Source organism: Staurois parvus, unplaced genomic scaffold, assembly GCF_062004578.1.
Source record: "Staurois parvus isolate SC_StPar_1 unplaced genomic scaffold, SC_StPar_1.0 ptg000547l, whole genome shotgun sequence".
Lineage (NCBI taxonomy): Eukaryota > Metazoa > Chordata > Amphibia > Anura > Ranidae > Staurois > Staurois parvus.
In genome coordinates, this window is record NW_028318343.1 from 237,415 (window position 1) to 258,788 (window position 21,374).

Sequence of the window (21,374 nt, forward strand, 5' to 3'; positions counted from 1 at the left end):
AGAGGCAAGAGTTTTTGTTGGTGATGGTGGATATGTTCAGCAGATGGGTGGAAGCATTTGTCACTAATAAAGAAGATGCACAGACTGTAGTCAGAATTCTCACACAGGAGATAATACCCAGATGGGGATGTCCGCTGCAGATAAATTCTGATAACGGACCAGCTTTTGTGGCCAAGGTATGTCAAGATTTGGTAAAAGTACTTAAGATAGATTGGAAGTTTCATATTCCCTATCATCCTCAAAGTTCGGGTATAGTAGAAAGGATAAACAGGACAATCAAGGATAAGTTGAGGAAGGCCACTGGAGGAACCTATACCCACTGGAAGAAGATGTTACCTGCAATTCTAGCAGAGGTAAGAATGACACCTAATAAGACTACAGGGTTATCTCCTTTTGAAATATTAATGGGAAGACCGTTCCCCACTCCTTGGGCTAGACAGCCACTTATGTTAGAAAGAGGGGACCTTGACCTGGTACAACAAGAATATGTGAGAAAATTGATTCGGATTTTAGATAAGGTTGAAAGAAATGTTGCTCGCACTTTTTCTTTATCTTTTAAGGAACCAACACACCTTTTCCAAGTGGGAGATGTCGTAGTGGTCCGCCAACTCGCTAAAGACAAGAAGCAAGGCTACCCCTTTGGACCACCTACTACGGTGATAGCGGTTACCAGAACAGCTGTTCTGGTGGAGAATTCCCAGTCCTGGATCCATGCTAGTCGAGTGAAGAAGGTGAACCAAACACCTGAGAAACATGAGATGGAAAAAGGAGGTGAAGCATGAGAGAAAAATCCTCGAAGAGTGGGTGAAGTAAGTGAAAAAGGCCCTGAAGATGAAATTTTTTACTGCCCCTCATGGTGTTTTGAAACTCTGGGTCCTATTGGGCACACTGACTGTGCTCTTTTTCCTGCCAGTATGGATCCTAACTAACTGTATTTATCACCCTGAGGACTTGGGCCTAATAAAAGGTATCTGTGGTCAAGGACTAGTTTTAAATGAGACCCAGATAACCAAAAGTGAAAGAAAGTTTTGAAGAGAACAATCCTTTTTCAGGAAAAATGTTGATGATGCAGTTTAAATATGCTTATGCTCAAAAGTCAGGTTCTGATAAATGTTGGATATGTAGTAAGTTACATCCTAGCACATAGGAAATTCCTCTTCTGGCCGCTCCAGTCAAAATATTTTTGTTAATAAAAGGGAATGTAAGTATTGGTTTGACCAATATTACTTCTAATGCCACCATATCTTTTCCAACTCTGGGAGTCACTCAACTCCCAGATTGGTGTTTTAGACTTGGGAATACTTCCCACAAGGGAAAGGGAATGTGCTCTCCGTCCATATTAAACATATCTGATCCTGGAAGGAGGGATGGAACTTCTTCTGTGAAACTCTGGCAAGTAAATGGTAAAACCCTGAATGAAAGTTTAGAAGGGATACAAGATAATGTGGGGAAAACTATGTTTGGAAAACTTCTTTTTATTTTACACTTGTTGTCACCCCTGAATTTCATTCTGCAATATAAAAATTGCAGATCTCCTTGGGAAACAATACCTATATCTGTTGTGGTAAGATCTGTTACCCTTGGATACCGAGTAATGTCCAGAGCTGGTGCTATGTAGCCCAATTAGTGCCAATTATGGCAGCTATAGACCAAAAGGAACACCAGGTAAAAGCCAGTACATACCCAAAATACTAACTCTGAGACAGAGAAGGGAAACCAAACAAGAAAAGGTAGATGTATTCTCTACAGGGGATAAGGTTTGGTCATGGTTTCCTACTTACACTGGATGGGGAATAACACTCATGAACAAAATAAATAATTACACAAACATTATTGATGATATACTGGAGAGGAACTCTAAGGACATAGGGTTGCTAAATACTGAGACCAGAGCTATTAGAGAACAGCTGGAGATGCAAGAATTAGCTATTGAAAGTATGAGTGCTGCTCTGACAGGTTTGTGTGAGATGACAGAGGATTATGAATGTTGTACTTGGATATATAATACCACAATGACTGTTCCAGATTATTATGAAATAATAAAGCAACACAGGGAACAGGTAGATGGTTTGATGGAAGAAGCTAGAGCTATAGGAAAAGATGGATAGACTCCTTTTGATTGGTTAGGATCAGGATTTGGTTCCATCTTTTCATGGATGAAAGGTATCGCTGTAAGCATAGTCATGATATTGTTTTTTGTTTTATCTTTATATCTATGTTTTAAATGCTCATTATATTGCATTGTTAGAGCTACAGAGCTGCAAAATACAAATGAAGGTTATCTGGCTATGTAAAGAATTGAGATCATGTTCATGATCTCAGAGGGGATTGAAAGGATCTAGATAACTTCCATTTTGTATTATGTACGCCATTTTAAGTATTAAGTATTAAGTTAGCTTTTTGTAGAGATATTAAAAGTTTAATGAAACTGTTTTGGTTGTTCAAGGATGTATCAACAGAAGCTAACATGACCCTGACAATGTCTTTGTCTGTCTGTTTTCCCTGAAAGTTAGCCAAAACAATTTGTACCAAGAAATGTATATGTTATGTTTCATGTAGTTAGCTCATGATGGAAATTTACAAGTTACAGTTTTGAAACTCGCTCCCCCCTCCCTTATTTTATCTGTAGTCTATATAATCTTATTAATGTCTAATAAACTTTGAACATCTCTGAACATAAGCTGTCGTGATTTCCGTGTTCAAGGGGTGTTCCCAGAATTCTGCTGATAAACCAGGAATCTCTCCACAGACCGGGGGTCTCTGAGGGGAAAAGAAAATCATTCCTTTCAGCGAGTGGCAAAGCTTTTAGGGTCCACATTAGTGCACAAGTTATAAACACAGATAATATCTTGAGCTAACCATAGTCGGAAGCTCTCTGTGTTTTCTGGCAAGAAACAGATTATGCAAAACTGGCTGCAGTGGTAAATGCAGAGATAATAGTTCTCCAGAGTACTTCAGGACATCCTATAGTGAATGAGCAATAACTGGGTTAGAGGTGGGATGTCTATCTTTGGGCAAGCCAAAGAAGATTATCCAAAGAAGAAAAATATCTTGTGGTCCAGACTTACTCGCAGTGGAGTTTCCTGGGTCTCATGATATTTTGGAGGTTGTTCCAATTGCCAAGCCTGGAGATATTTAAAGAGGCGTGGAACTCCCAAGCCTCCAGACAATTTCGGCAGATACATTAAGATGTGGGGAAGTCTAGGTAATCGGGTTGGAGATGGGATGTCTATCTTTGGGAAGCCAAAGAAGATTATCCAAAGAAGATAAATATCTTGTGGTCCAGACTTACTCGTAGTGGAGTTTCCTGGGTCTCATGATATTTTGGAGGTTGTTCCAATTGCCAAGCCTGGAGATATTTAAAGAGGCGTTGAACTCCCAAGCCTCCAGACAATTTCAGCAAATACATTAAGGTGTGGGGAAGTCTAGGTAATCGGGTAGAGATGGGATGTCTATCTTTGGGCAAGCCAAAGAAGATTATCCAAAGAAGAAAAATATCTTGTGGTCCAGACTTACTCACAGTGGAGTTTCCTGGGTCTAATGATATTTTGGAGGTTGTTCCAATTGCCAAGCCTGGAGATATTTAAAGAGGCGTGGAACTCCCAAGCCTCCAGACAATTTCGGCAGATACATTAAGGTGTGGGGAAGTCTAGGTTTGGAATAGCCTCACATAAATGTGTATATCTCCCTCTGAATGATGCGTAGAATGTATCAATATATAGGAACTGGGAGAACCCTAAAAGGATAGCAAGTAATAGCATCATTATCTCAAGACCTGCTATGCCAAACCATGACAGGTTATATATGTTACATATAGTTGACAATTCCTTCACCATTTTATAAAGCACAGGGTAGTTGGCTGAATATAACGATTCATAAAGGGCCATTAGGAATATCAAAGAAGGGTTGTGTTGCATATGAATCTCTTTAGATTCCTGCCCTGGCTGGATTACATACTAGCATACTAGCATTGTCTAGTTGGGCTCCTCAGCCCATATACTACACTGGTACCAATGTTTTTACATTGAAATTTTGATGCATAGCTCTTTATGCCTATAATATTTGTGTACAACCCCTGCATGGTGGTGTTTCCTATGTGCCTTTGCTGCATATACACTAGACCCGGTGTCATTGTCTGTACAGCACAACCATACTCATGGCCGGTCATGACATCCTTCTTTTATATAATTTTTTGTTTTAGGTCAATTCCTTGGTATTGTCTCATTTTGTGGTGATGGCTAACTGTGGTATTTACCTAAATGTCTAAACGTGCATAATTTGCAATAAAGCATAATTTTTTGATACATTTTTGGGTATCGCTTTCTGTCCATTATGTAACCGCTTTTTCTTGTGAATTTCTTTTCACATCCCCCCTTCTTTGCTGTTTGTTTTTTGGTTACTTGGCAGATAAAATGTATTCAGCAATAGTGATTAAATATGTATGACCTCATGCTCTCTTGTTATTAGCCATTAGGAATATCCCTAGATATGGCAACTTGACCATGGTGGACACAATTTGGTTTTTACACACTGTAGTCTTGAAAGTTTAGAGAGAATGAGGAAAGAAGCATCTGGGAAGTAGCAGTTTTTTGGGTGGAGACACCTTGTTTATGAGAAAAGTCTGAAAACTATGACCAGACTTGGTCAAGCAGACAGCAATTCCACAGCTGCCCAAAAAAACATTCTTTACCACAGCACATGGAAACTTGAAAAGACTGAGCTACAGCATCAGAAGGGCACATGGGATCAACTTGTGCCGGCCAAGAACAGGAAATCGAGGCCGTTATGGCACAGGGTCAACACATCTGGACACATCTGAACCATGGAAAAAAATAACCTGGTCTATTTACAGTAACTTTGCTTTCTGCAATCAAATACAGATGTCTATGTCGTAATCAGAATCTTTTGAACTGAAGTGGAAATGTCAAAAGTGTACGGTTGATAGAGCTGCAGAAGCCATGTGATGATATCAAGACAGGATGGAACAAAATCCCTTAAGAGGGTTTCCAACACCATGCCAAACTCACTTTAAAATATTCTGTCCCTGAGTGCACATGGCTCTAATAAAAAAAGGACAATATCTGCTGAAAAAATTATTTAATAAAAATCAGATTCCATATTAACATTTCTGGCCCTGAATGGACATGGCTCTAATAGAAAAGAATTTTGGTACAGTATCTGCTGAAAAATTGTTTAATGAAAATCAGGTTAATAACTCAACCATGTGGTTCCACTTCCTTTTTATATTTCTTAAAGCATTCAAAATATCTTTGTTCCTCAATGTATAGACAAACGGGTTGAGCATTGGAACCACCGCCATATAAAGCAAGGTCAGCAACTTGTCCAGTTCCTTAGAACTTTCAGACTCTGGTTTGCCGTACAATATAATGACTGGACCATAGAACAATATTACCGTGGTGAGGTGGGAGGTACAGCTGGAGTAAGCTTTTACCCGTCCCTCCGAGGAATTAATTTTCAGTATGGTGGAGATGATGAAAAAATAGGAGGTCATAATTAGCAAAAAAGGAAAAGATGCCAAAAGTACATCTTGACATGTCATGAGTATATATCTGCCTGTAACATCACTAGAGGCTATTTCATACAGGGCTTTCTGATCACAAAAGAAATGGTCAACCTTTTGTGTGAGACAGAAGGACAACAGAGATGCAGATAACGCATTGATTGCTGCATTAGTCACAGATATAAGCCAAGTGGACAGAGCCAATGAAAGGCATCCATCTTTACTCATCAGTAAGGAATATTGCAATGGTTGACAGATGGCTACATATCGGTCATAGGACATGGAGGTCAGTAGAAATATATCACAAGAACCTGACAATGAGAAGAAGTACACCTGAGTCATACAGGCAGAGAAAGACATCCAATGGTCATGTGTTAGGAGTATGGAGAGAAGTTTTGGAAGAGTGGCTGAAACAAATATGACATCACTAATAGCAAGATTACTCAAGAAGAAATACATTGGAGTATGGAGCCGGGGAACCAGACACACCAGTAGAGCAATGGTCATGTTTCCAAGAAATGTCGTCAGATACATCAATAGAATTGCATTGAGAAGGAGAAATTGTCCAGTTTCAGAGATAAGAAATGCTGAAATGAACATGTTTCCTGTACTGTTCGAGCATTCCTCTATTTTCCCTGCATGAAAAATATAGTTGTTACATAGTTACATAGTTAGTCTGGCTGAAAAAAGACAAACGTCCATCCAGTTCAACCATAAAAAAAATGTAAAATTGAAAAAAAAAAAAAATTTTATTTCTTCAGTAAATAACTTTGCAATGCACAAAAATAATAATTTTAGTGTCGTTTTAAACAGAAAAAAATGACGCAATAAAATGTGATTTTTTTTTTTAACTATAGTAACACCATTTAATTTTAACCTAACACTCGTCAAAAGAAAAAAAAAGCGTGTTTTGTTTAGTTCAGTAAATAACTTTGCAATGCACAAAAATAATAATTTTAGTGTCGTTTTAAACAGACAAAAATGACGCAATAAAATGTGATTTTTTTTAACTATAGTAACATCATTTAATTTTAAACTAACACTCGTCAAAAGAAAAAAAAGTGTGTTTTGTTTAGTTTGTTGCATTTTATTGTCCGAGCGTTGTGAAAAGTTTACAAAAGTGAAACCTTGTTTGTTCTTCTTACAAAAAACAATTATCTTGTTATCTTGAAGTGGTTCTGAAGTCCAGACATTTTTTACCTTAATGCATTCCCTGCATTACATTATTATTATTATTATTATTTTTTTTATTATACAGTATTTATATAGCGCTAAAAGGTTTGCTCAGCGCTGTACAATATAGTGGGGGACAGAACATGAGATAATACAGTAACAAAACAATACACGAGGGGTTCGAGAGGGCCCTGCTCTTTCGAGCTTACAATCAAGGAGGGAGATTACATAGTTAGTCTGTCTGAAAAAAGACAAAAGTCCATCCAGTTCAACCATAAAAAAAATGCAAAATTGAAAAAAAAATAACATTTTATTTCTTCAGTAAATAACTTTGCAATGCACAAAAATAATAATTTTAGTGTCGTTTTAAACAGAAATAAAATGTGATTTTTTTTTAACTATAGTAACACCATTTAATTTTAAACTAACACTCGTCAAAAGAAAAGAAAAGTGTGTTTTGTTTAGTTTGTTGCGTTTTTTTGTCTGAGTGTTGCAAAAAGTTTACAAAAGTAAAACCTTGTTTGTTCTTACAAAAAACAATTATCTTGTTATCTTGAAGTGGTTCTGAAGTCCAGACATTTTTTACCTTAATGCATTTCCTGCATTACATAGTTAGTCTGGCTGAAAAAAGACAAAAGTCCATCCAGTTCAACCATAAAAAAAATGCAAAATTGAAAAAAAAAAATAACATTTTATTTCTTCAGTAAATAACTTTGCAATGCACAAAAATAATAATTTTAATGTCGTTTTAAACATAAAAAAATGACGCAATAAAATGTGATTTTTTTTTTAACTATAGTAACACCATTTAATTTTAAACTAACACTCGTCAAAAGAAAAAAAAAAGCGTGTTTTATTTAGTTTGTTGCATTTCATTGTCTGAGCGTGGCAAAAAGTTTACAAAAGTAAAACCTTGTTTGTTCTTACAAAAAGCAATTATCGTGTTATCTTGAAGTGGTTCTGAAATCCAGACATTTTTTACCTTAACCTCCCTAGCGGTCTGATTATGTCCGTATTTCTGTGCTCAAAGCGGTACATTTTTTTGCATGGAAATATGTATTTTTTTTATTGTAGGCCTGTAATTTTTAGGAATAACTCACTGAAATCTGTCTGAACAAGAGTCTAGTAAACATCCCGGGTATGATAAAACTTGAAACACGAAATCATAAATTATAATATAAATAATCATAAAAATAATAATATAATAATAATAAATTTAATTCAATAATATAATCAAACCAAAAACACTGAAATGTGAAATAGAGCGCCAAGTTCGCACATCACTGAGCAAAGTCGCAGAATCGTTTTCAGTGTCTGATGAGGAATTTCCCCCACCAATCATTATCACTCAATTCTGCAAGTGGTTCTGATTTACTATCGCTGTTCTCTAGCCGGTCTAAAACCGCTTTTGACCTAAAGGGACGCTTTTTGGACGCCATGGACGTTTCTCAGTTTCCAGGCAAAAAGAACAGTAAAAATGCAGACAGGGCGCCGGACAAAGCACTCGGGACACAATGTATGTGAAATGGTTTGATACAGGAATGTTCTACTATGTGATTTTAGTGTATTTAGTGAATGTCACCTTTTTAAATTTCCTGCCAGTTCCCTCCCCCGTACGTCCCGACGTCGCAGGGAATGGAACCCGGAAGACGGATGCTGGTATCGGCCGGAGGAGATGGCTGGGGACGCTGCAGGGGGGACATCGCGGGAGCGCAGGACAAGGTACAGTAAGTAATCGAGGGATCCCAGGGCAATGCTGCAGTGTATTCCTGAGTGTAGCTTGGGGGGGGTTACCGCTTTTGGCACTGAAACTCTACCCCGAGCTACACTCGGGAATACCGCCAGGGGGGGGTTAGTATAACGTTCCATGAATTTATCCTAACAGCAGCACTGTCAGTCTGGAAGGGAGTGGTTCTATATGTAGTAGCAGATTTAAATACAATACCAATTTGATACCAAACTCCAGCTCAAATTTTATATGCAGTTACAGCAATGTTGTTTTTTTTCTTAAAAAATAAAGGTTTTACATGAATGAATAAAAGCTGATCCCCATGCCAGTGGAAAATGGATTGTCTCATTGACATAAACTGATACATTCTGCTGGAGAGCTTGTGCTTTTGAAAACTAGCAGACTTGCAGGCTGGATCACCAAATGAAAATAGAAGAAAGAAAGCCTAAACAATAAAACCAATGCAGCCATCACATCTAAGAATTGATAAGCTGCAAATATAATAAATGTTTGCTTTTGGGTCTATTACTGCTTTACATAGTTACACAGTTAGTCTGGCTGAAAAAAGATAAAAGTCCATCCAGTTCAACCATAAAAAAAAAAAGTTATAATCCTATACCCACAGTTGATCCAGAGGAAGGCAAAAAAACCAGCAAAGCATGATTCATCGATGCCAATATTCCCTCCAAGTCTAAGTCTTGGAGAGCAGCTCTCAGCCTTCGAAAATTAGCTCTTTTGAAATTGAGCGTTTTTATTTCTCCCCTTTAAACAACAACGATTGCATATACCCAGTGGCGGACTGACAACTCATGGGGCCCCCGGGCAATAGGGGATCATGGGGCCCCTGTGTCCTTGCCCAAACTTAAAAAAGCCTATGAAAAAGGTACCAGGGGCATCTCATTGGGCCCCCTACTGACCCCGGGCCCTCGGGCAGTGCCCGAGCTTCCAAATGGTCAGTCCGCCCCTGCATATACCTATATTACACATTGTAGAAAAATGTAAAAATACACTTAATGTATTACATTGTTAAACAGCAGAAATGAGTTGGGTTTTCATATGCACTTCTGCTTCCTTCTGCTCGATTTCAGTACAGTAATGAATTCCCTAAGGGAACCTACGCTTCAATCGTATTTTTAAGTATTTAAAAAAATAGCTTTTACACAACAGGATTATAGCTGAAAATCTTTTTTTGTTTTTTTTGGCAAACTTTTTATTTTGGAATGGACAGCAAGTATTACCTGACAGCATGTCACATACTCAGCAGATCACAAATATGTGGCTATACGGTGATGAGATATATAAAGAACATCTGTGGCCCAAGGGAAGACAGAGATGGCACCTCAAGGGGATTAAGATACAACGTAAATTTTGTTGGAAATAATGAATGCATTGGAGAAATAAACAATAAAGCTAGAAAAAAACAAAACATATTTAGAAGCAAATCTAATTCAGCCTGACTTTAGGTGCATTTAGGCTCCATACACACTGGATGTTTTAACAAGGCTGGTAAAGTTAGCTGTGTAAAGTCATGTTAAAAATGTGAGTTTTTCAGTGTTTTTTAACATTTCTATATTAGCATCTAGTTTTTCAGGTTTACATTTTTTAGGTTTTTTTGGCCAAAAAATATAAAAACATTTTTGGTCAAAAAAGGCCAAAAATGTTGGTTTGCCGCAATATGCTGCGTTTTGCCCTGTTTTTCAGCATGAGAGTTTTTACAGCTAAAAAACTCCTCTAGAAACCCACTAGTCCTGGGGGGTTTTTTTCCAGCCAAAAAAACGTCCCTGACAAAAAACGTTGATTCCAGTCTATGTGTGCTTGGACACTTAGGATAACATGCTGGGGGGTTTACTGGCTGTAGAAAAAAACATCAAAAGCCAAAAACAGCCGCTGTAAAAACGTCCCGTGTGCATGAGGACTAGGACAAGATGACCTGGATTTGGGTTTTCAGTAGCTATGGGTGCTGGTAGTACTGTTGTCATTATTATTATACAGGATTTATGGCGCCAACAGTTTGCTCAGCGCTTTACAATATAACGGGAGACAATACAGCAACAATACAGTTCAATACAAGAGGGATAGGAGGGCCCTGATCCTGGGAGCTTACAATCTAAGAGGGAGGGGCTAGTGGTACAAAAGGTAGTAACTGTGGGGGATGGACTGAAGATTCGGTTATTAGCTGAAGGTGGGATAGACTTCCCTGAAGAGATAGGTTTTCAGGGTAGAGTAGGCGATAGTCGGATAGATTGGGGTAGAGAGTTCCAGAGGATGGGGGAGACTCTGAAGAAGTCCTGGAGGAGGAGGCAAGGGAGCTAGAGAGCAGGAGGTCATGGGAGGAGCAGAGAGTACAGTTTGGGTGATATTTGCAGACAAGATCGGTGATATAATTTGGCGCAGAGTTATAAATGGCTTTACATGTGATTGTTACTGTTTTGAATTTTATTAGTTGGGCAATGGGAAGGCGCGCTCCCAGCACAAAGACAGGTATGCAAATATGCGGTCCCACAGAAAAAAGCCCAGTTCCGCATATTTGTGTTACGTCGGCGTCAAGGGGTTAATAGATGTGAAAGGTTAAATGATCTTTTTTCTTCATTAGGTACCACTGCAATCTTCTTCTATGCGTCCTGAAGAAGAAATAATGAGAAACGCGTTGCCCCCGTGAGGAGCTATCTGCACAGATTATTACGTTGTGATAATGTGCAGTGAGTCACATAGATAACTATGATAACATACAGTCAGGTCCATAAATATTGGGACATCGACAAAATTCTAACATTTTTGGCTCTATACACCACCGCAATGGATGTAAAATGAAACAAACAAGATGTGCTTTAACTGCAGACTGTCAGCTTTAATTTGAGGGTATTTACATCCAAATCAGGTGAACGGTGTAGGAATTACAACAGTTTGCATATGTGCCTCCCACTTGTTAAGGGACCAAAAGTAATGGGACAGAATAATAATCATAAATCAAACTTTCACTTTTTAATACTTGGTTGCAAATCCTTTGCAGTCAATTACAGCCTGAAGTGTGGAACGCATAGACATCACCAGACGCTGGGTTTCATCCCTGGTGATGCTCTGCCAGGCCTCTACTGCAACTGTCTTCAGTTCCTGCTTGTTCTTGGGGCATTTTCCCTTCAGTTTTGTCTTCAGCAAGTGAAATGCTCAATCGGATTCAGGTCAGGTGATTGACTTGGCCATTGCAGAACATTCCACTTCTTTCCCTTAAAAAACTCTTTGGTTGCTTTTGCAGTCTGCTTTGGGTCATTGTCCATCTGCACTGTGAAGTGTCCAATGAGTTGTGAAGCATTTGGCTGAATATGAGCAGATAACACGAAATCATAAATTATAATTTAATAAATAATCATAAAAATAATAATATAATAATAATAATAATACATTTATTTCAATAATATCAAACCAAAAACACTGAAATGTGAAATAGAGCGCCAAGTTCGCACATCGCTGAGCTCAGTCACAGAATCGTTTTCAGTGTCTGATGATGAATTTCCCCCACGAATCATTATCACTCAATTCTGCAAGTGGTTCTGATTTACTATCGCTGTTCTCTAGCCGGTCTAAAACCGCTTTTGACCTAAAGGGACGCTTTTTGGACGCCATGGACGTTTCTCAGTTTCCAGGCAGAAAGAACAGTAAAAATGCAGGCAGGGCGCCGGACAAAGCACTCGGGACACAATGTATGTGAAATGGTTTGATACAGGAATGGAATAATATGAGATTTTAGTGTATTTAGTGAATGTCACATTTTTACATTTTTAAATTTCCTGCTGGTTCCACCCCCGTACGTCCCGACGTCGCAGGGAACGGAACCCGGAAGACAGATGCCCGGAGGACATTGCCGGGGACACTGCAGAGGGGACATTGCGGGAGCGCAGGACAAGGTAAGTGAAGAAGAGATCCCGGAGCAATGCTGCAGTGTATTCCTGAGTGTAGCTCAAGGTCACCACTTGTGGTACTGAAGCTTTACCCCGAGCTACACTCGGGAATACCGCCAGGGAGGTTAATTAATTTAATTGAGCAGAATAATAATTTATACTGGCCATTGGAATATATTAGCGCTCAAGTGCTAAACGCTCCCAGTGTTAATGCACGTTTACACGGGTCAAGCATTTTTTTTGCCAAAATGCTGCTGCTCCTGGGCGCACGGGCAGTAGGTATATTTTTTACAGCTCCTAAAAGACCATGCCAGTAAAAGCTTCTAAAATGTGATGTGTGCATGGACACATAGGATAATATGGAGGGGCATTTGGGAGCTATAAAAAAAAAACTGCCTGATGCCCCTAAAAGTGGCTGCAAAAACATCCTGTGTGTATGAGGCCTAAGTCACAGTTGGTAATGATTTATTATATAACCATGAATATGTATGCATTGTTCTTATGACCTATAGTAGGTCTGATTGTGGTTTTAACCAACGATTTTGTAATAAAATTAATTTTAGATTTTGGTAACATTTGTATCCCTTATACTGTGCCAGTAAAGTGTGATAAATTTAGGCCTTTTGGCCTTGGCTTTTTATTTTCTTTCAACTGTATAATTATATATATATACTCTATATTGCCAAAAGTATTGGGACACCCCTCCAAATCATTGGAGTCAGGTGTTCCAGTCACCTCCACCTCCTGTGCAATAAGTCCATCCGTGACATTTCCTGGCTACTAATACTCCACGCTCAACTGTTAGTGGGATTATAACAAAGTGGAAGGAACTGGGAACAACAGCGATTCAGCCACCCAGTGGTCGGCCACGTCACATGACAGAGCGGGGTCAGCGCATGCTGAAGCGCACAGTGCGCAGAAGTCACCAACTATTTGCAGAGTCAATAGCTAAAGACCTCCAAACTTGGTGTGGCCTTCGGATTAGCACAACAACAGTACGTAGAGAGCTTCATGGAATGGGTTTCCATGGGCGAGTAGCTGCATCCAAGCCTTACATCTCCAAGTGCAATGCAAAGCGTCAGATGCAGTGGTGTAAAGCACGCCGCCACTGGACTCAAGTGTACTGAAGACGTGTTCACTGGAGTGATGAATCACACTTTTCTGCATGGCAATCTGATGGATGTGTCTGGGTTTGGCGGTGGCCAGGAGCACGGTACTTTTCTGATTGCATTGTGCCAAGTGTAAAGTTTGGTAGAGGGGGGATTATGGTGTGGGGTTGTCTTTCAGGGGTTGGGCTTGTTCCAGTGAAAGGAACTCATAAGGCGTCAGCATACCAAGACATTTTGGACAATTTCATGCTCCCAACTTTGTGGGAAGAGTTTGGGGATGGCCCCTTCCTGTTCCAACATGACTGCCCACCAGTGCACAAAGCAAGGTCCATAAAGACATGGAGGAGCCAGTTTGGGGTGGAGGAACTCGACTGGCCTGCAGAGAGTCCTGACCTCAACCCAATAGAACATTTTTGGGATGAATTAGAGCGGAGACTGCGAGCCAGGCCTCCTCCCCCGACATCAGTGCCTGACCTCACAAATGTGCTTCTGGAAGAATGGTCCAATCTTCCCATAGACACCCTCCTAAACCTTGTGGATCGCCTTCCCAGATGAGTTGAAGCTGTTATAGCTGCAAAGGGCGGGGCCAACTCAATATCGAACCCTACGGACTAAGACTGGAATGCCATTAAAGTTCATGTGCGTGGAAAGGCAGGCGGCCCAATACTTTTGGCAATATATATATACAGTGCTCAGCATAAATGAATACACCCCAACAGATTTGCCAGAGAACCTTTCCTTTCAGAATCCACATTTTCTATGGGACATGATACTACAAACTACTCCCATAAATTCCGGCCATTGATTGCAAACAAGATTTGTTAATTTGCACACACAAAAAATAATTTTTCCCAACACTATGTTGCAAAAATGAATACACCCCAATTAAAGTCTTAGGAGCAGATGATGTCATTGGTTGTCAGGACGTCGGTGGCTAGAAGGTTGTAATGGTGCACAATGAAAACCAATAGCTTTGTGTAACTAAAAGGCCAGCCTGTTCCTCCCTCTGGCTTGTATACTAGTTTTGGGCAATTCTTAGACATTTTGCCAAGCTACCCCTGAAGAAACCTCAAGGCACCCCAGGGTGCCTGGGCACCCTGGTTGAGAAAGGCTGCCTTATACTGTGGACAGCACCAGGAGAATTGGAACCATATATGACACCAAAGATGTGCATACAAGTGTTGCCACATTGTCATTTTCGCATACAAATACCAAAGTGTCAGTTAAGTATATCACATTATGTAAATGTTTGGTATTACAGTATATGATTTTAATATGACTTTCTAATCCTTTTTTATACAAAAATAGGCGTCATGTAAGTTTTTCATATGGTGCCTTAAAATGGAATTCCACCCAAAAAACAAAATTTACCAATGATTAGTATGTCAAATACTGTACCTATAACTTTTATAATATGCATTTTCTGAATTTCTGATTGTCTAGATTAGAAACGATAGTCTAAGCTAGACAATCAGCGATCTCCTGTTCTGTACCAACAATGGTCTGTCTGTTGAACCGAATGTGGCAGCTCACAGACACTTCTGTTAAATATTGTTGGACTCTGTGTAATTGAATCTGCAGAGCTTTGAGTAACCCCGCCCCCAACCCCAGCCAGCCCATTCCTCCCTCCAGCTCCACCACATCTCGCTTAGCCCCATCCTCACCCCACCCAGTTCCGCCCCTATCCCACCCAGCCATCGGCACTCTCAGCTAGGTATGTCACTTTTGGTAGTGACAAGCCTAGGGAGAGGGAGGACACTCCCAACAGCAGCACTGATCTACTGAAGCCGAAAGCTATGTGGTCAAGTGACAGAGGGATATTTAAAATGAAATTAGGTAAATTTAAAATATCTGAAATATGCAGAATTTCCACTGTAGCACCCACCTAGTTTAGCTAGGGGGAGCTAGACCCTAATGGTTGTTGAGAAGCTGGTTAGCAGCTCAGGTGTGATAGCCAGAGGGGTCAAATTCTGGTCAAATTCTGCTGGCTAGCCCATCTGAAATTTCCCCCTGCTCTGAGGCTTTAGGAGGATGCCCTTGGAGGTAGTGGGTGGATCTGAGGATGTTGGGGATGCAACAGCATGTACTATATACAGTATTGTGTGTTAATATCACTTGACCAGTAGATGGCACTGTACACTAAGGTTACCAGTTGTGCATATCTGTAAAACTTGTTGGTTCTTTTTTTTTCCTCTCTCCCTTCATTAACAAGATATCTGCTGTTACAGTTTGCTGAAATGTTTTGTATGTTTGCAACTTAAGCCACACAAGTAAAGCAAGTTCTGCCTCATCACAAGCGACTAGTGTCTTCTCTAACACATAACCAACAGAGGAGTGGCTGGCTAAACTCTTGAGTGACCTCAGCTAATCCCCAACAGGAGGCTTGGCAATGGGCTGAGACTCCCTTAATAGTAGAAGAGGCTGCTCAGTAGTAGGAGTGGAACCGGGTGGGCGAAAGAGCAGGAAGATGTGAGGCTGGAGGAGGAAGACTGCCAGCAGGCCTAGTGGGATGGGGCCTGCCCACAAGCCTGGAGCTGGAAAGGGAGCAGAAAGGAAGAAAGCTCAGGACTCACTGGCCCCCTGAGAGAGGACCATCTGTACAGCAGGGAAGGAGCAGCCCAGCTGATAGGCCTGGTAGCAGCAGCCATCCCACAAGGTGAGGATCCTCTGGGCGGATAGGGGAAGGAGCACTCTGATGGGAAACCAGATTAGCCCCCTACTAGTGACTGTTACCCAGATTGCAGGGTGAAGTGGAGTTCATCTAGGGTCTGGGGTAATACAACTAGGAGCTGCTGGCTATCACTCCAACAGAGACTGTGTCAGAGAAAAGAAGCTGTGAATAGCTATAGAAGTGGTCGATTCCCTTGGGCATCCTATATACCCCTTACCCTATCCAAGTTCTAATCCCCTCAATAAACAACAAAACCAATGCTCAATGACTGGTATCTGTCTCCGAATGCAAACTTGTGTGGAAAATGCTGAATGGCTGCACTGGCTGTGCAGGACTATAGGGGGACCCAGTTCAACAGCAACCCCTAAGGGGCCAGTACTACACTTTACTGTGGTTAGTAAGTGTTTAGTGGAGAGTTGAAGTAGAGCCTTTCCTTCTACTTTAAAAATCCACTATTATTTTTTTCATTTGGGGCATTTGCTTAATCTTCTTCACTAAGTTAAGGGAAAATTCCCTTTAGTAAATGAACCCCACTATGTCTCCCTTGCAATAAACACTTCTCTCTTTCCTGCTAGCAAATTACTTTTTTACTGAGCTGTGCATGTACACTCACCGGCCACTTTATTAGGTACACCCTGCTAGTGCCAAGAAAATCTCCCCCACACCTTTACACCACCACCAACCACCAGCCTGAACCACTGATACAAGGCAGGATGGATCCATGCTTTAATGTTGTTTAGATTGTAAGCTCCACAGGCAGGGCCCTCACATTCCTTCTGTACTGTAATTGTACTTTCTCCCTTATATTGTAAAGCGCTGCGCAAACCAAATTACATCACCAATCTTGTCTCCAAATACCACCCAAACTGTCCTCTCCACTCCTCCCATGACCTCCTGCTCTCTAGCTCTCTTGCCTCCTCCTCCTCCCATGCTCATCTCCAGGACTTCTCCAGAGCCTCCCCCATCCTCTGGAACTCTCTACCCCAATCTCTCCGACTATCATCTACTCTGCCCACTTTAAGGCGATCTCTGATAACCTATCTCTTCAGGGAAGTCTATCCTTCCTTCAGCTAATAACAAAATCTTCTATTCCTCCTACCAATCCATCCCCCACAGTTATTACCTTTTGTACCACCAGCCACTCCCTCTTAGATTGTAAGCTCCAAGGATCAGGGCCCTCCTAACCCTCTTGTATTGAACTGTATTGTTGCTGTATTGTCTCCCTTTATATTGTAAAGTGCTGAGCAAGCTGATGGCGCCATATAACTCCTGTATAATAATAATAATGTTGTTTGCGCCAAATTCTGACCCTACTGTCTGAATGTCACAGCAACCAGTCTGCCCATTCTCCTCTGACCTCTAACATGATCATGGCATTTTCATCCACAAAACTGTCACTCACTGGATATTTTTTCTTTTTTGGACCATTCTCTGTAAAACCTAGAGTTGGTTGTGTGTGAAAATCCCAGTAGATCAGCAGTTTTTGAAATACTCAAACCAGCCTGTTTGGCACCAACAACCATGCTATGTTCAAAGTCACTTAAATCCTCTTACTTCCCCATTCTGATGCTTGGTTTGAAATTCAGAAAGTCGTCTTCACCACGTCTACATGCTTAAATGCATTGAGTTGCTGCCATGTGATTGGCTAATTAGCAATTTGTGTTACCATGCATTTGAACGGGTATACCTAATGAAGTGGCTGGTGAGTGGTTATCTGTGTTTAATCTTAGCATGACTTGGTATTGTGCATGCACGCAGGAGTTACATCATCCTAGGTTGGAAAATTAAGATGGCTGAAGACCAAAAACCAGGAAGGAGACTGGATGAAAATGGAAGCATTGGACAGGGAGCATCTCTGGAGGGCAGGTAAGTACTGTGGACTTTAAGAAAAAAAGACTATCAGTTTTACAACACTTTTTCTCTAAGCATGATTTAAAGTACATCTAAACTGTGTTTTAGTTTTTTATAGAATGCAGATTCACATGTTTTCAGCAATGTCCAGTGTCCCTGATGAGAAGCTTATTCTTTTCTATTTGTTCAGTAATCTTTATTAAAGGTCTAGTGATAGTAGACATTTGGAGTTTCAAGGGGTCATACCCTCGTAACAGTGGTTACCATAGTATTAGTAAATTTTTCAGTTACAGAATAAACAGTATACCAAGAAAGCACTGAATACCTGTGAGCCACCGAATGGTGATGCCTAAAGTATGAATTAAGCCATAGCAGTCTTCAAGAAAGAAAATTAGAGAAAGCCAAAGACAAAGACAAAATGGGTTATTGGAAATGAAGAGAGAAGGAGCTAGACAGAATATGCAGCTAGTAGGATCCAATCAGGGGCGGACTGACAACACATGGGGCCCCCGGGCAATAGGGGATCATGGGGCCCCTGTGTCCTTGCCCAAACTCAAAAAAGCCTATGAAAAAGGTAGCAGGGGCATCTCATGGGGCCCCCTACTGACCCCGGGCCCTCGGGCAGTGCCCGAGTTTCCAAATGGTCAGTCCGCCCCTGGATCCAATCCCACCTGAGAGTCTTTTCCTGGCAGCTCACAGGGAAATTAAAGATGTATTAGTCAAAAATCAAAGTTTAAGGTGAGAAAGGATTGGATCCAAGGGAACCAGACCTTCTCAAACAAATCTAATTTAATGTTTAGGATTCCCATTATTTTATCTTTAATCATCATCCAAGATTCTTAGGCCTTAACTTCTGACAGGTCTAAGGTGGTAGTTTTCCATGCTTTTGCAATGGATTGTTGGGCAGCCATTTAAATAAATGCTGTAAGCTTAAATTGTGCATTTGTAATATCTTACTACCGCTCGAGGAGCAGTGCTTCCACCTGGACTACAGTGAAGCAGTGGTGAAAAGACATTCGTAGCATATCATATAGATAATGCCCAACAGGACATGACCAAAAAATGTGGGGAAATGTGCCCAAGTCAGTTATGCCCCGAAAACCCAAAGGCAATTTGCGGTAAATTTAGCTACAAGAAAGGGAACCGAATATGAATGGGAAAGTAGTTTCTAAAGCCATCATATTGGAAGAGTATGGAAAAAATGTATAGCTGATAGAGCTGCAGAAGCTACATCATGCTCTCAAGACAAGATGGAACAAAACCTCTGAAGAGGATTTGAACACCATACCGAATCCAAATTAACATTTCTGGCCCTGAATGGACATGGCTCTAATAGAAAAGAATTAGGTACAGTATCTGCTGAAAAATCGTTTAATGAAAATCAGGTTAAGAACTCAACCACGTGGTTCCACTTCCTTTTTATATTTCTTAACGCATTCAAAATATCTTTGTTCCTCAAAGTGTAGACAAAGGGGTTGAGCATCGGAACCACAGCCATATAAACCAAGGTCAGCAACTTGTCCAGGTCCTTAGAACCTTCAGATTCTGGTTTGCCATAAATTATAATGATTGGACCATAGAATAATATTACCGTGGTGAGGTGGGAGGTGCAACTGGAATAAGCTTTCAGTCGTCCCTCCGAGGAATTAATTTTCAGTATGGTGGAGATGATGAATATGTAAGAGGTCATGATAAGCAAAAAAGGAATAAATGCCAACAGTACATCCTGACATAAGATCAGTATATATCTGCCTGTAACATCACTAGAGGATATTAAATACAGGGCTTTCTGATCACAAAAGAAATGGTCAACATTTTGCGTGAGACAGAAGGACAACAGAGATGCGGATAACACATTGATTGTTGCATTAGTCGCAGATATAAGCCAAGTGGACAGAGCCAATGCCATGCATATATCTTTACGCATGAGTAAGGAATATTGTAATGGTCTACAGATGGCTACATATCGGTCATAGGACATGGAGGTCAGCAGAAACATATCAGAAGCAGCTGACAATGAGAAGAAGTACACCTGAGTCATACAGGAAGAGAAAGACATCCAATGGTCATGTGTCAGGAGTATGGAGAGAAGTTCTGGAAGAGTAACTGAAACAAATATAATATCGTTAACAGCGAGATTACACAAGAAGAAATACATTGGTGTATGGAGCTGCGAAACCAGACCCACCAGTAAAACAATGGTCATGTTCCCAAAAATACCCATCACATATATCACTAGAGCTGCAATGAAAAGAAGGCATCGTCCAGTTTGAGAGAAGGAAAATGTGGAAATGAAGAACATGTTTCCGGTACTGTTAGAGCATTCTTCTTCCATTTCCCCTGCATGAGAGAAAAAGAAAATCTAGTTGTTACTTTTTTGACTTACTATGAAACATATTCTTTCCAGAAAATATGTTTTCTAATAACACGCTATCAATTTAAAATCCAGTTTAAGAACTGCCGCTGACAAAAAATTCTCATGGTCCAACACACGTTTTGGGAGCAGGGCGGACTGACCATTTGGAAACTCGGGCACTGCCCGAGGGCCCGGGGTCAGTAAGGGGCCCCATGAGATGCCCCTGGTACCTTTTTCATAGGCTTTTTTGAGTTTGGGCAAGGACACAGGGGCCCGATGATCCCCTATTGCCCGGGGGCCCCATGAGTTGTCAGTCCGCCCCTGTTTGGGAGTGTCAGATGTCTGGCCCCTAAGCCCCAGTTCACATATATGCGGCCGTGCGGGCTGCGTTTTGCATGGGCATGAGAGCCCATTCATTTGGATGGACTCCTGTGCCCCGTCACACGCAGAGAAGAAGTCCCTGCACTTCTTTGGAAACTGCAACCCGCACGAGAACCTCAGTTCCCAGTACGGTTGCGTTTTCCAGTGTGGGCGGCGTGCCATTAGAAATAATGACACCCGCCGGCGGGTCCGCATTCCTCTGTGCGGGTGGTGCGGCTGCATGGATGTTCGTGCGGATCCGCAGCGGCACCACCCGCATTGATGTGAACTTATCCTAACTGAGTAAAATAGTGGTGTAGGGGCCTGGCAGATGGAACCAGAGTGCTTGGTGAAGTCCAACACTCTCAAAACTGTCAGATAAAAAGGATTTTCCGGGCACTGTAGCTCTGAAACAGAGCAAAGACCAACAACAAGAGCGGGCTGGTAACTATGGGTTGTCCAGGAGGGTTGATGATGGATTTGTGGACTTTGGGGAGATGATAGAAGTACGGGGTGCTGCAGAAGGAGGGGAGTAAGAAGGATTTCTCTTTCTTATTGATGACACCATTATCGTGAGCTGTATTGACCAATGTATTAACCACTTCCAGACCGGACACTTTTACCCCCTTCCTGACCAGGTCAATTTTCAGCTTTTAGCGCTATCACACTTTGAATGACAATTGCGCGGTCATGCAACACTGTACCCAA

The 21,374-nt window shown here is 41.0% G+C and overlaps 2 protein-coding genes across 2 annotated transcripts; both read right to left on the minus strand.

Moving 5' to 3' along the window:
• Window positions 1–5,165: 5,165 nt before the first annotated feature.
• On the minus strand, window positions 5,166–9,671 carry LOC149451197 (olfactory receptor 1J21-like). Its single transcript, XM_089690922.1, has 2 exons — window positions 9,662–9,671; window positions 5,166–6,156 (listed from the first exon to the last, which is right to left on the minus strand). The coding sequence occupies exons 1-2, from the start codon at window positions 9,669–9,671 to the stop codon at window positions 5,204–5,206; spliced, it is 963 nt and encodes a 320-aa protein (XP_089547048.1). The 3' UTR covers window positions 5,166–5,203.
• Window positions 9,672–19,307: 9,636 nt separating this feature from the next.
• Window positions 19,308–20,285, minus strand: LOC149451198 (olfactory receptor 1J21-like). Its single transcript, XM_089690907.1, has one exon. It carries the CDS (start codon window positions 20,283–20,285, stop codon window positions 19,332–19,334), a length of 954 nt encoding a protein of 317 aa, XP_089547033.1. The 3' UTR covers window positions 19,308–19,331.
• Window positions 20,286–21,374: the final 1,089 nt, after the last annotated feature.

What these genes read in the sequence shown, in the direction of transcription:
- LOC149451198 (XM_089690907.1), bottom strand. Translation starts at nt 20,285, where the DNA reads ATGGAAGAAGAATGCTCTAACAGTACCGGAAACATGTTCTTCATTTCC.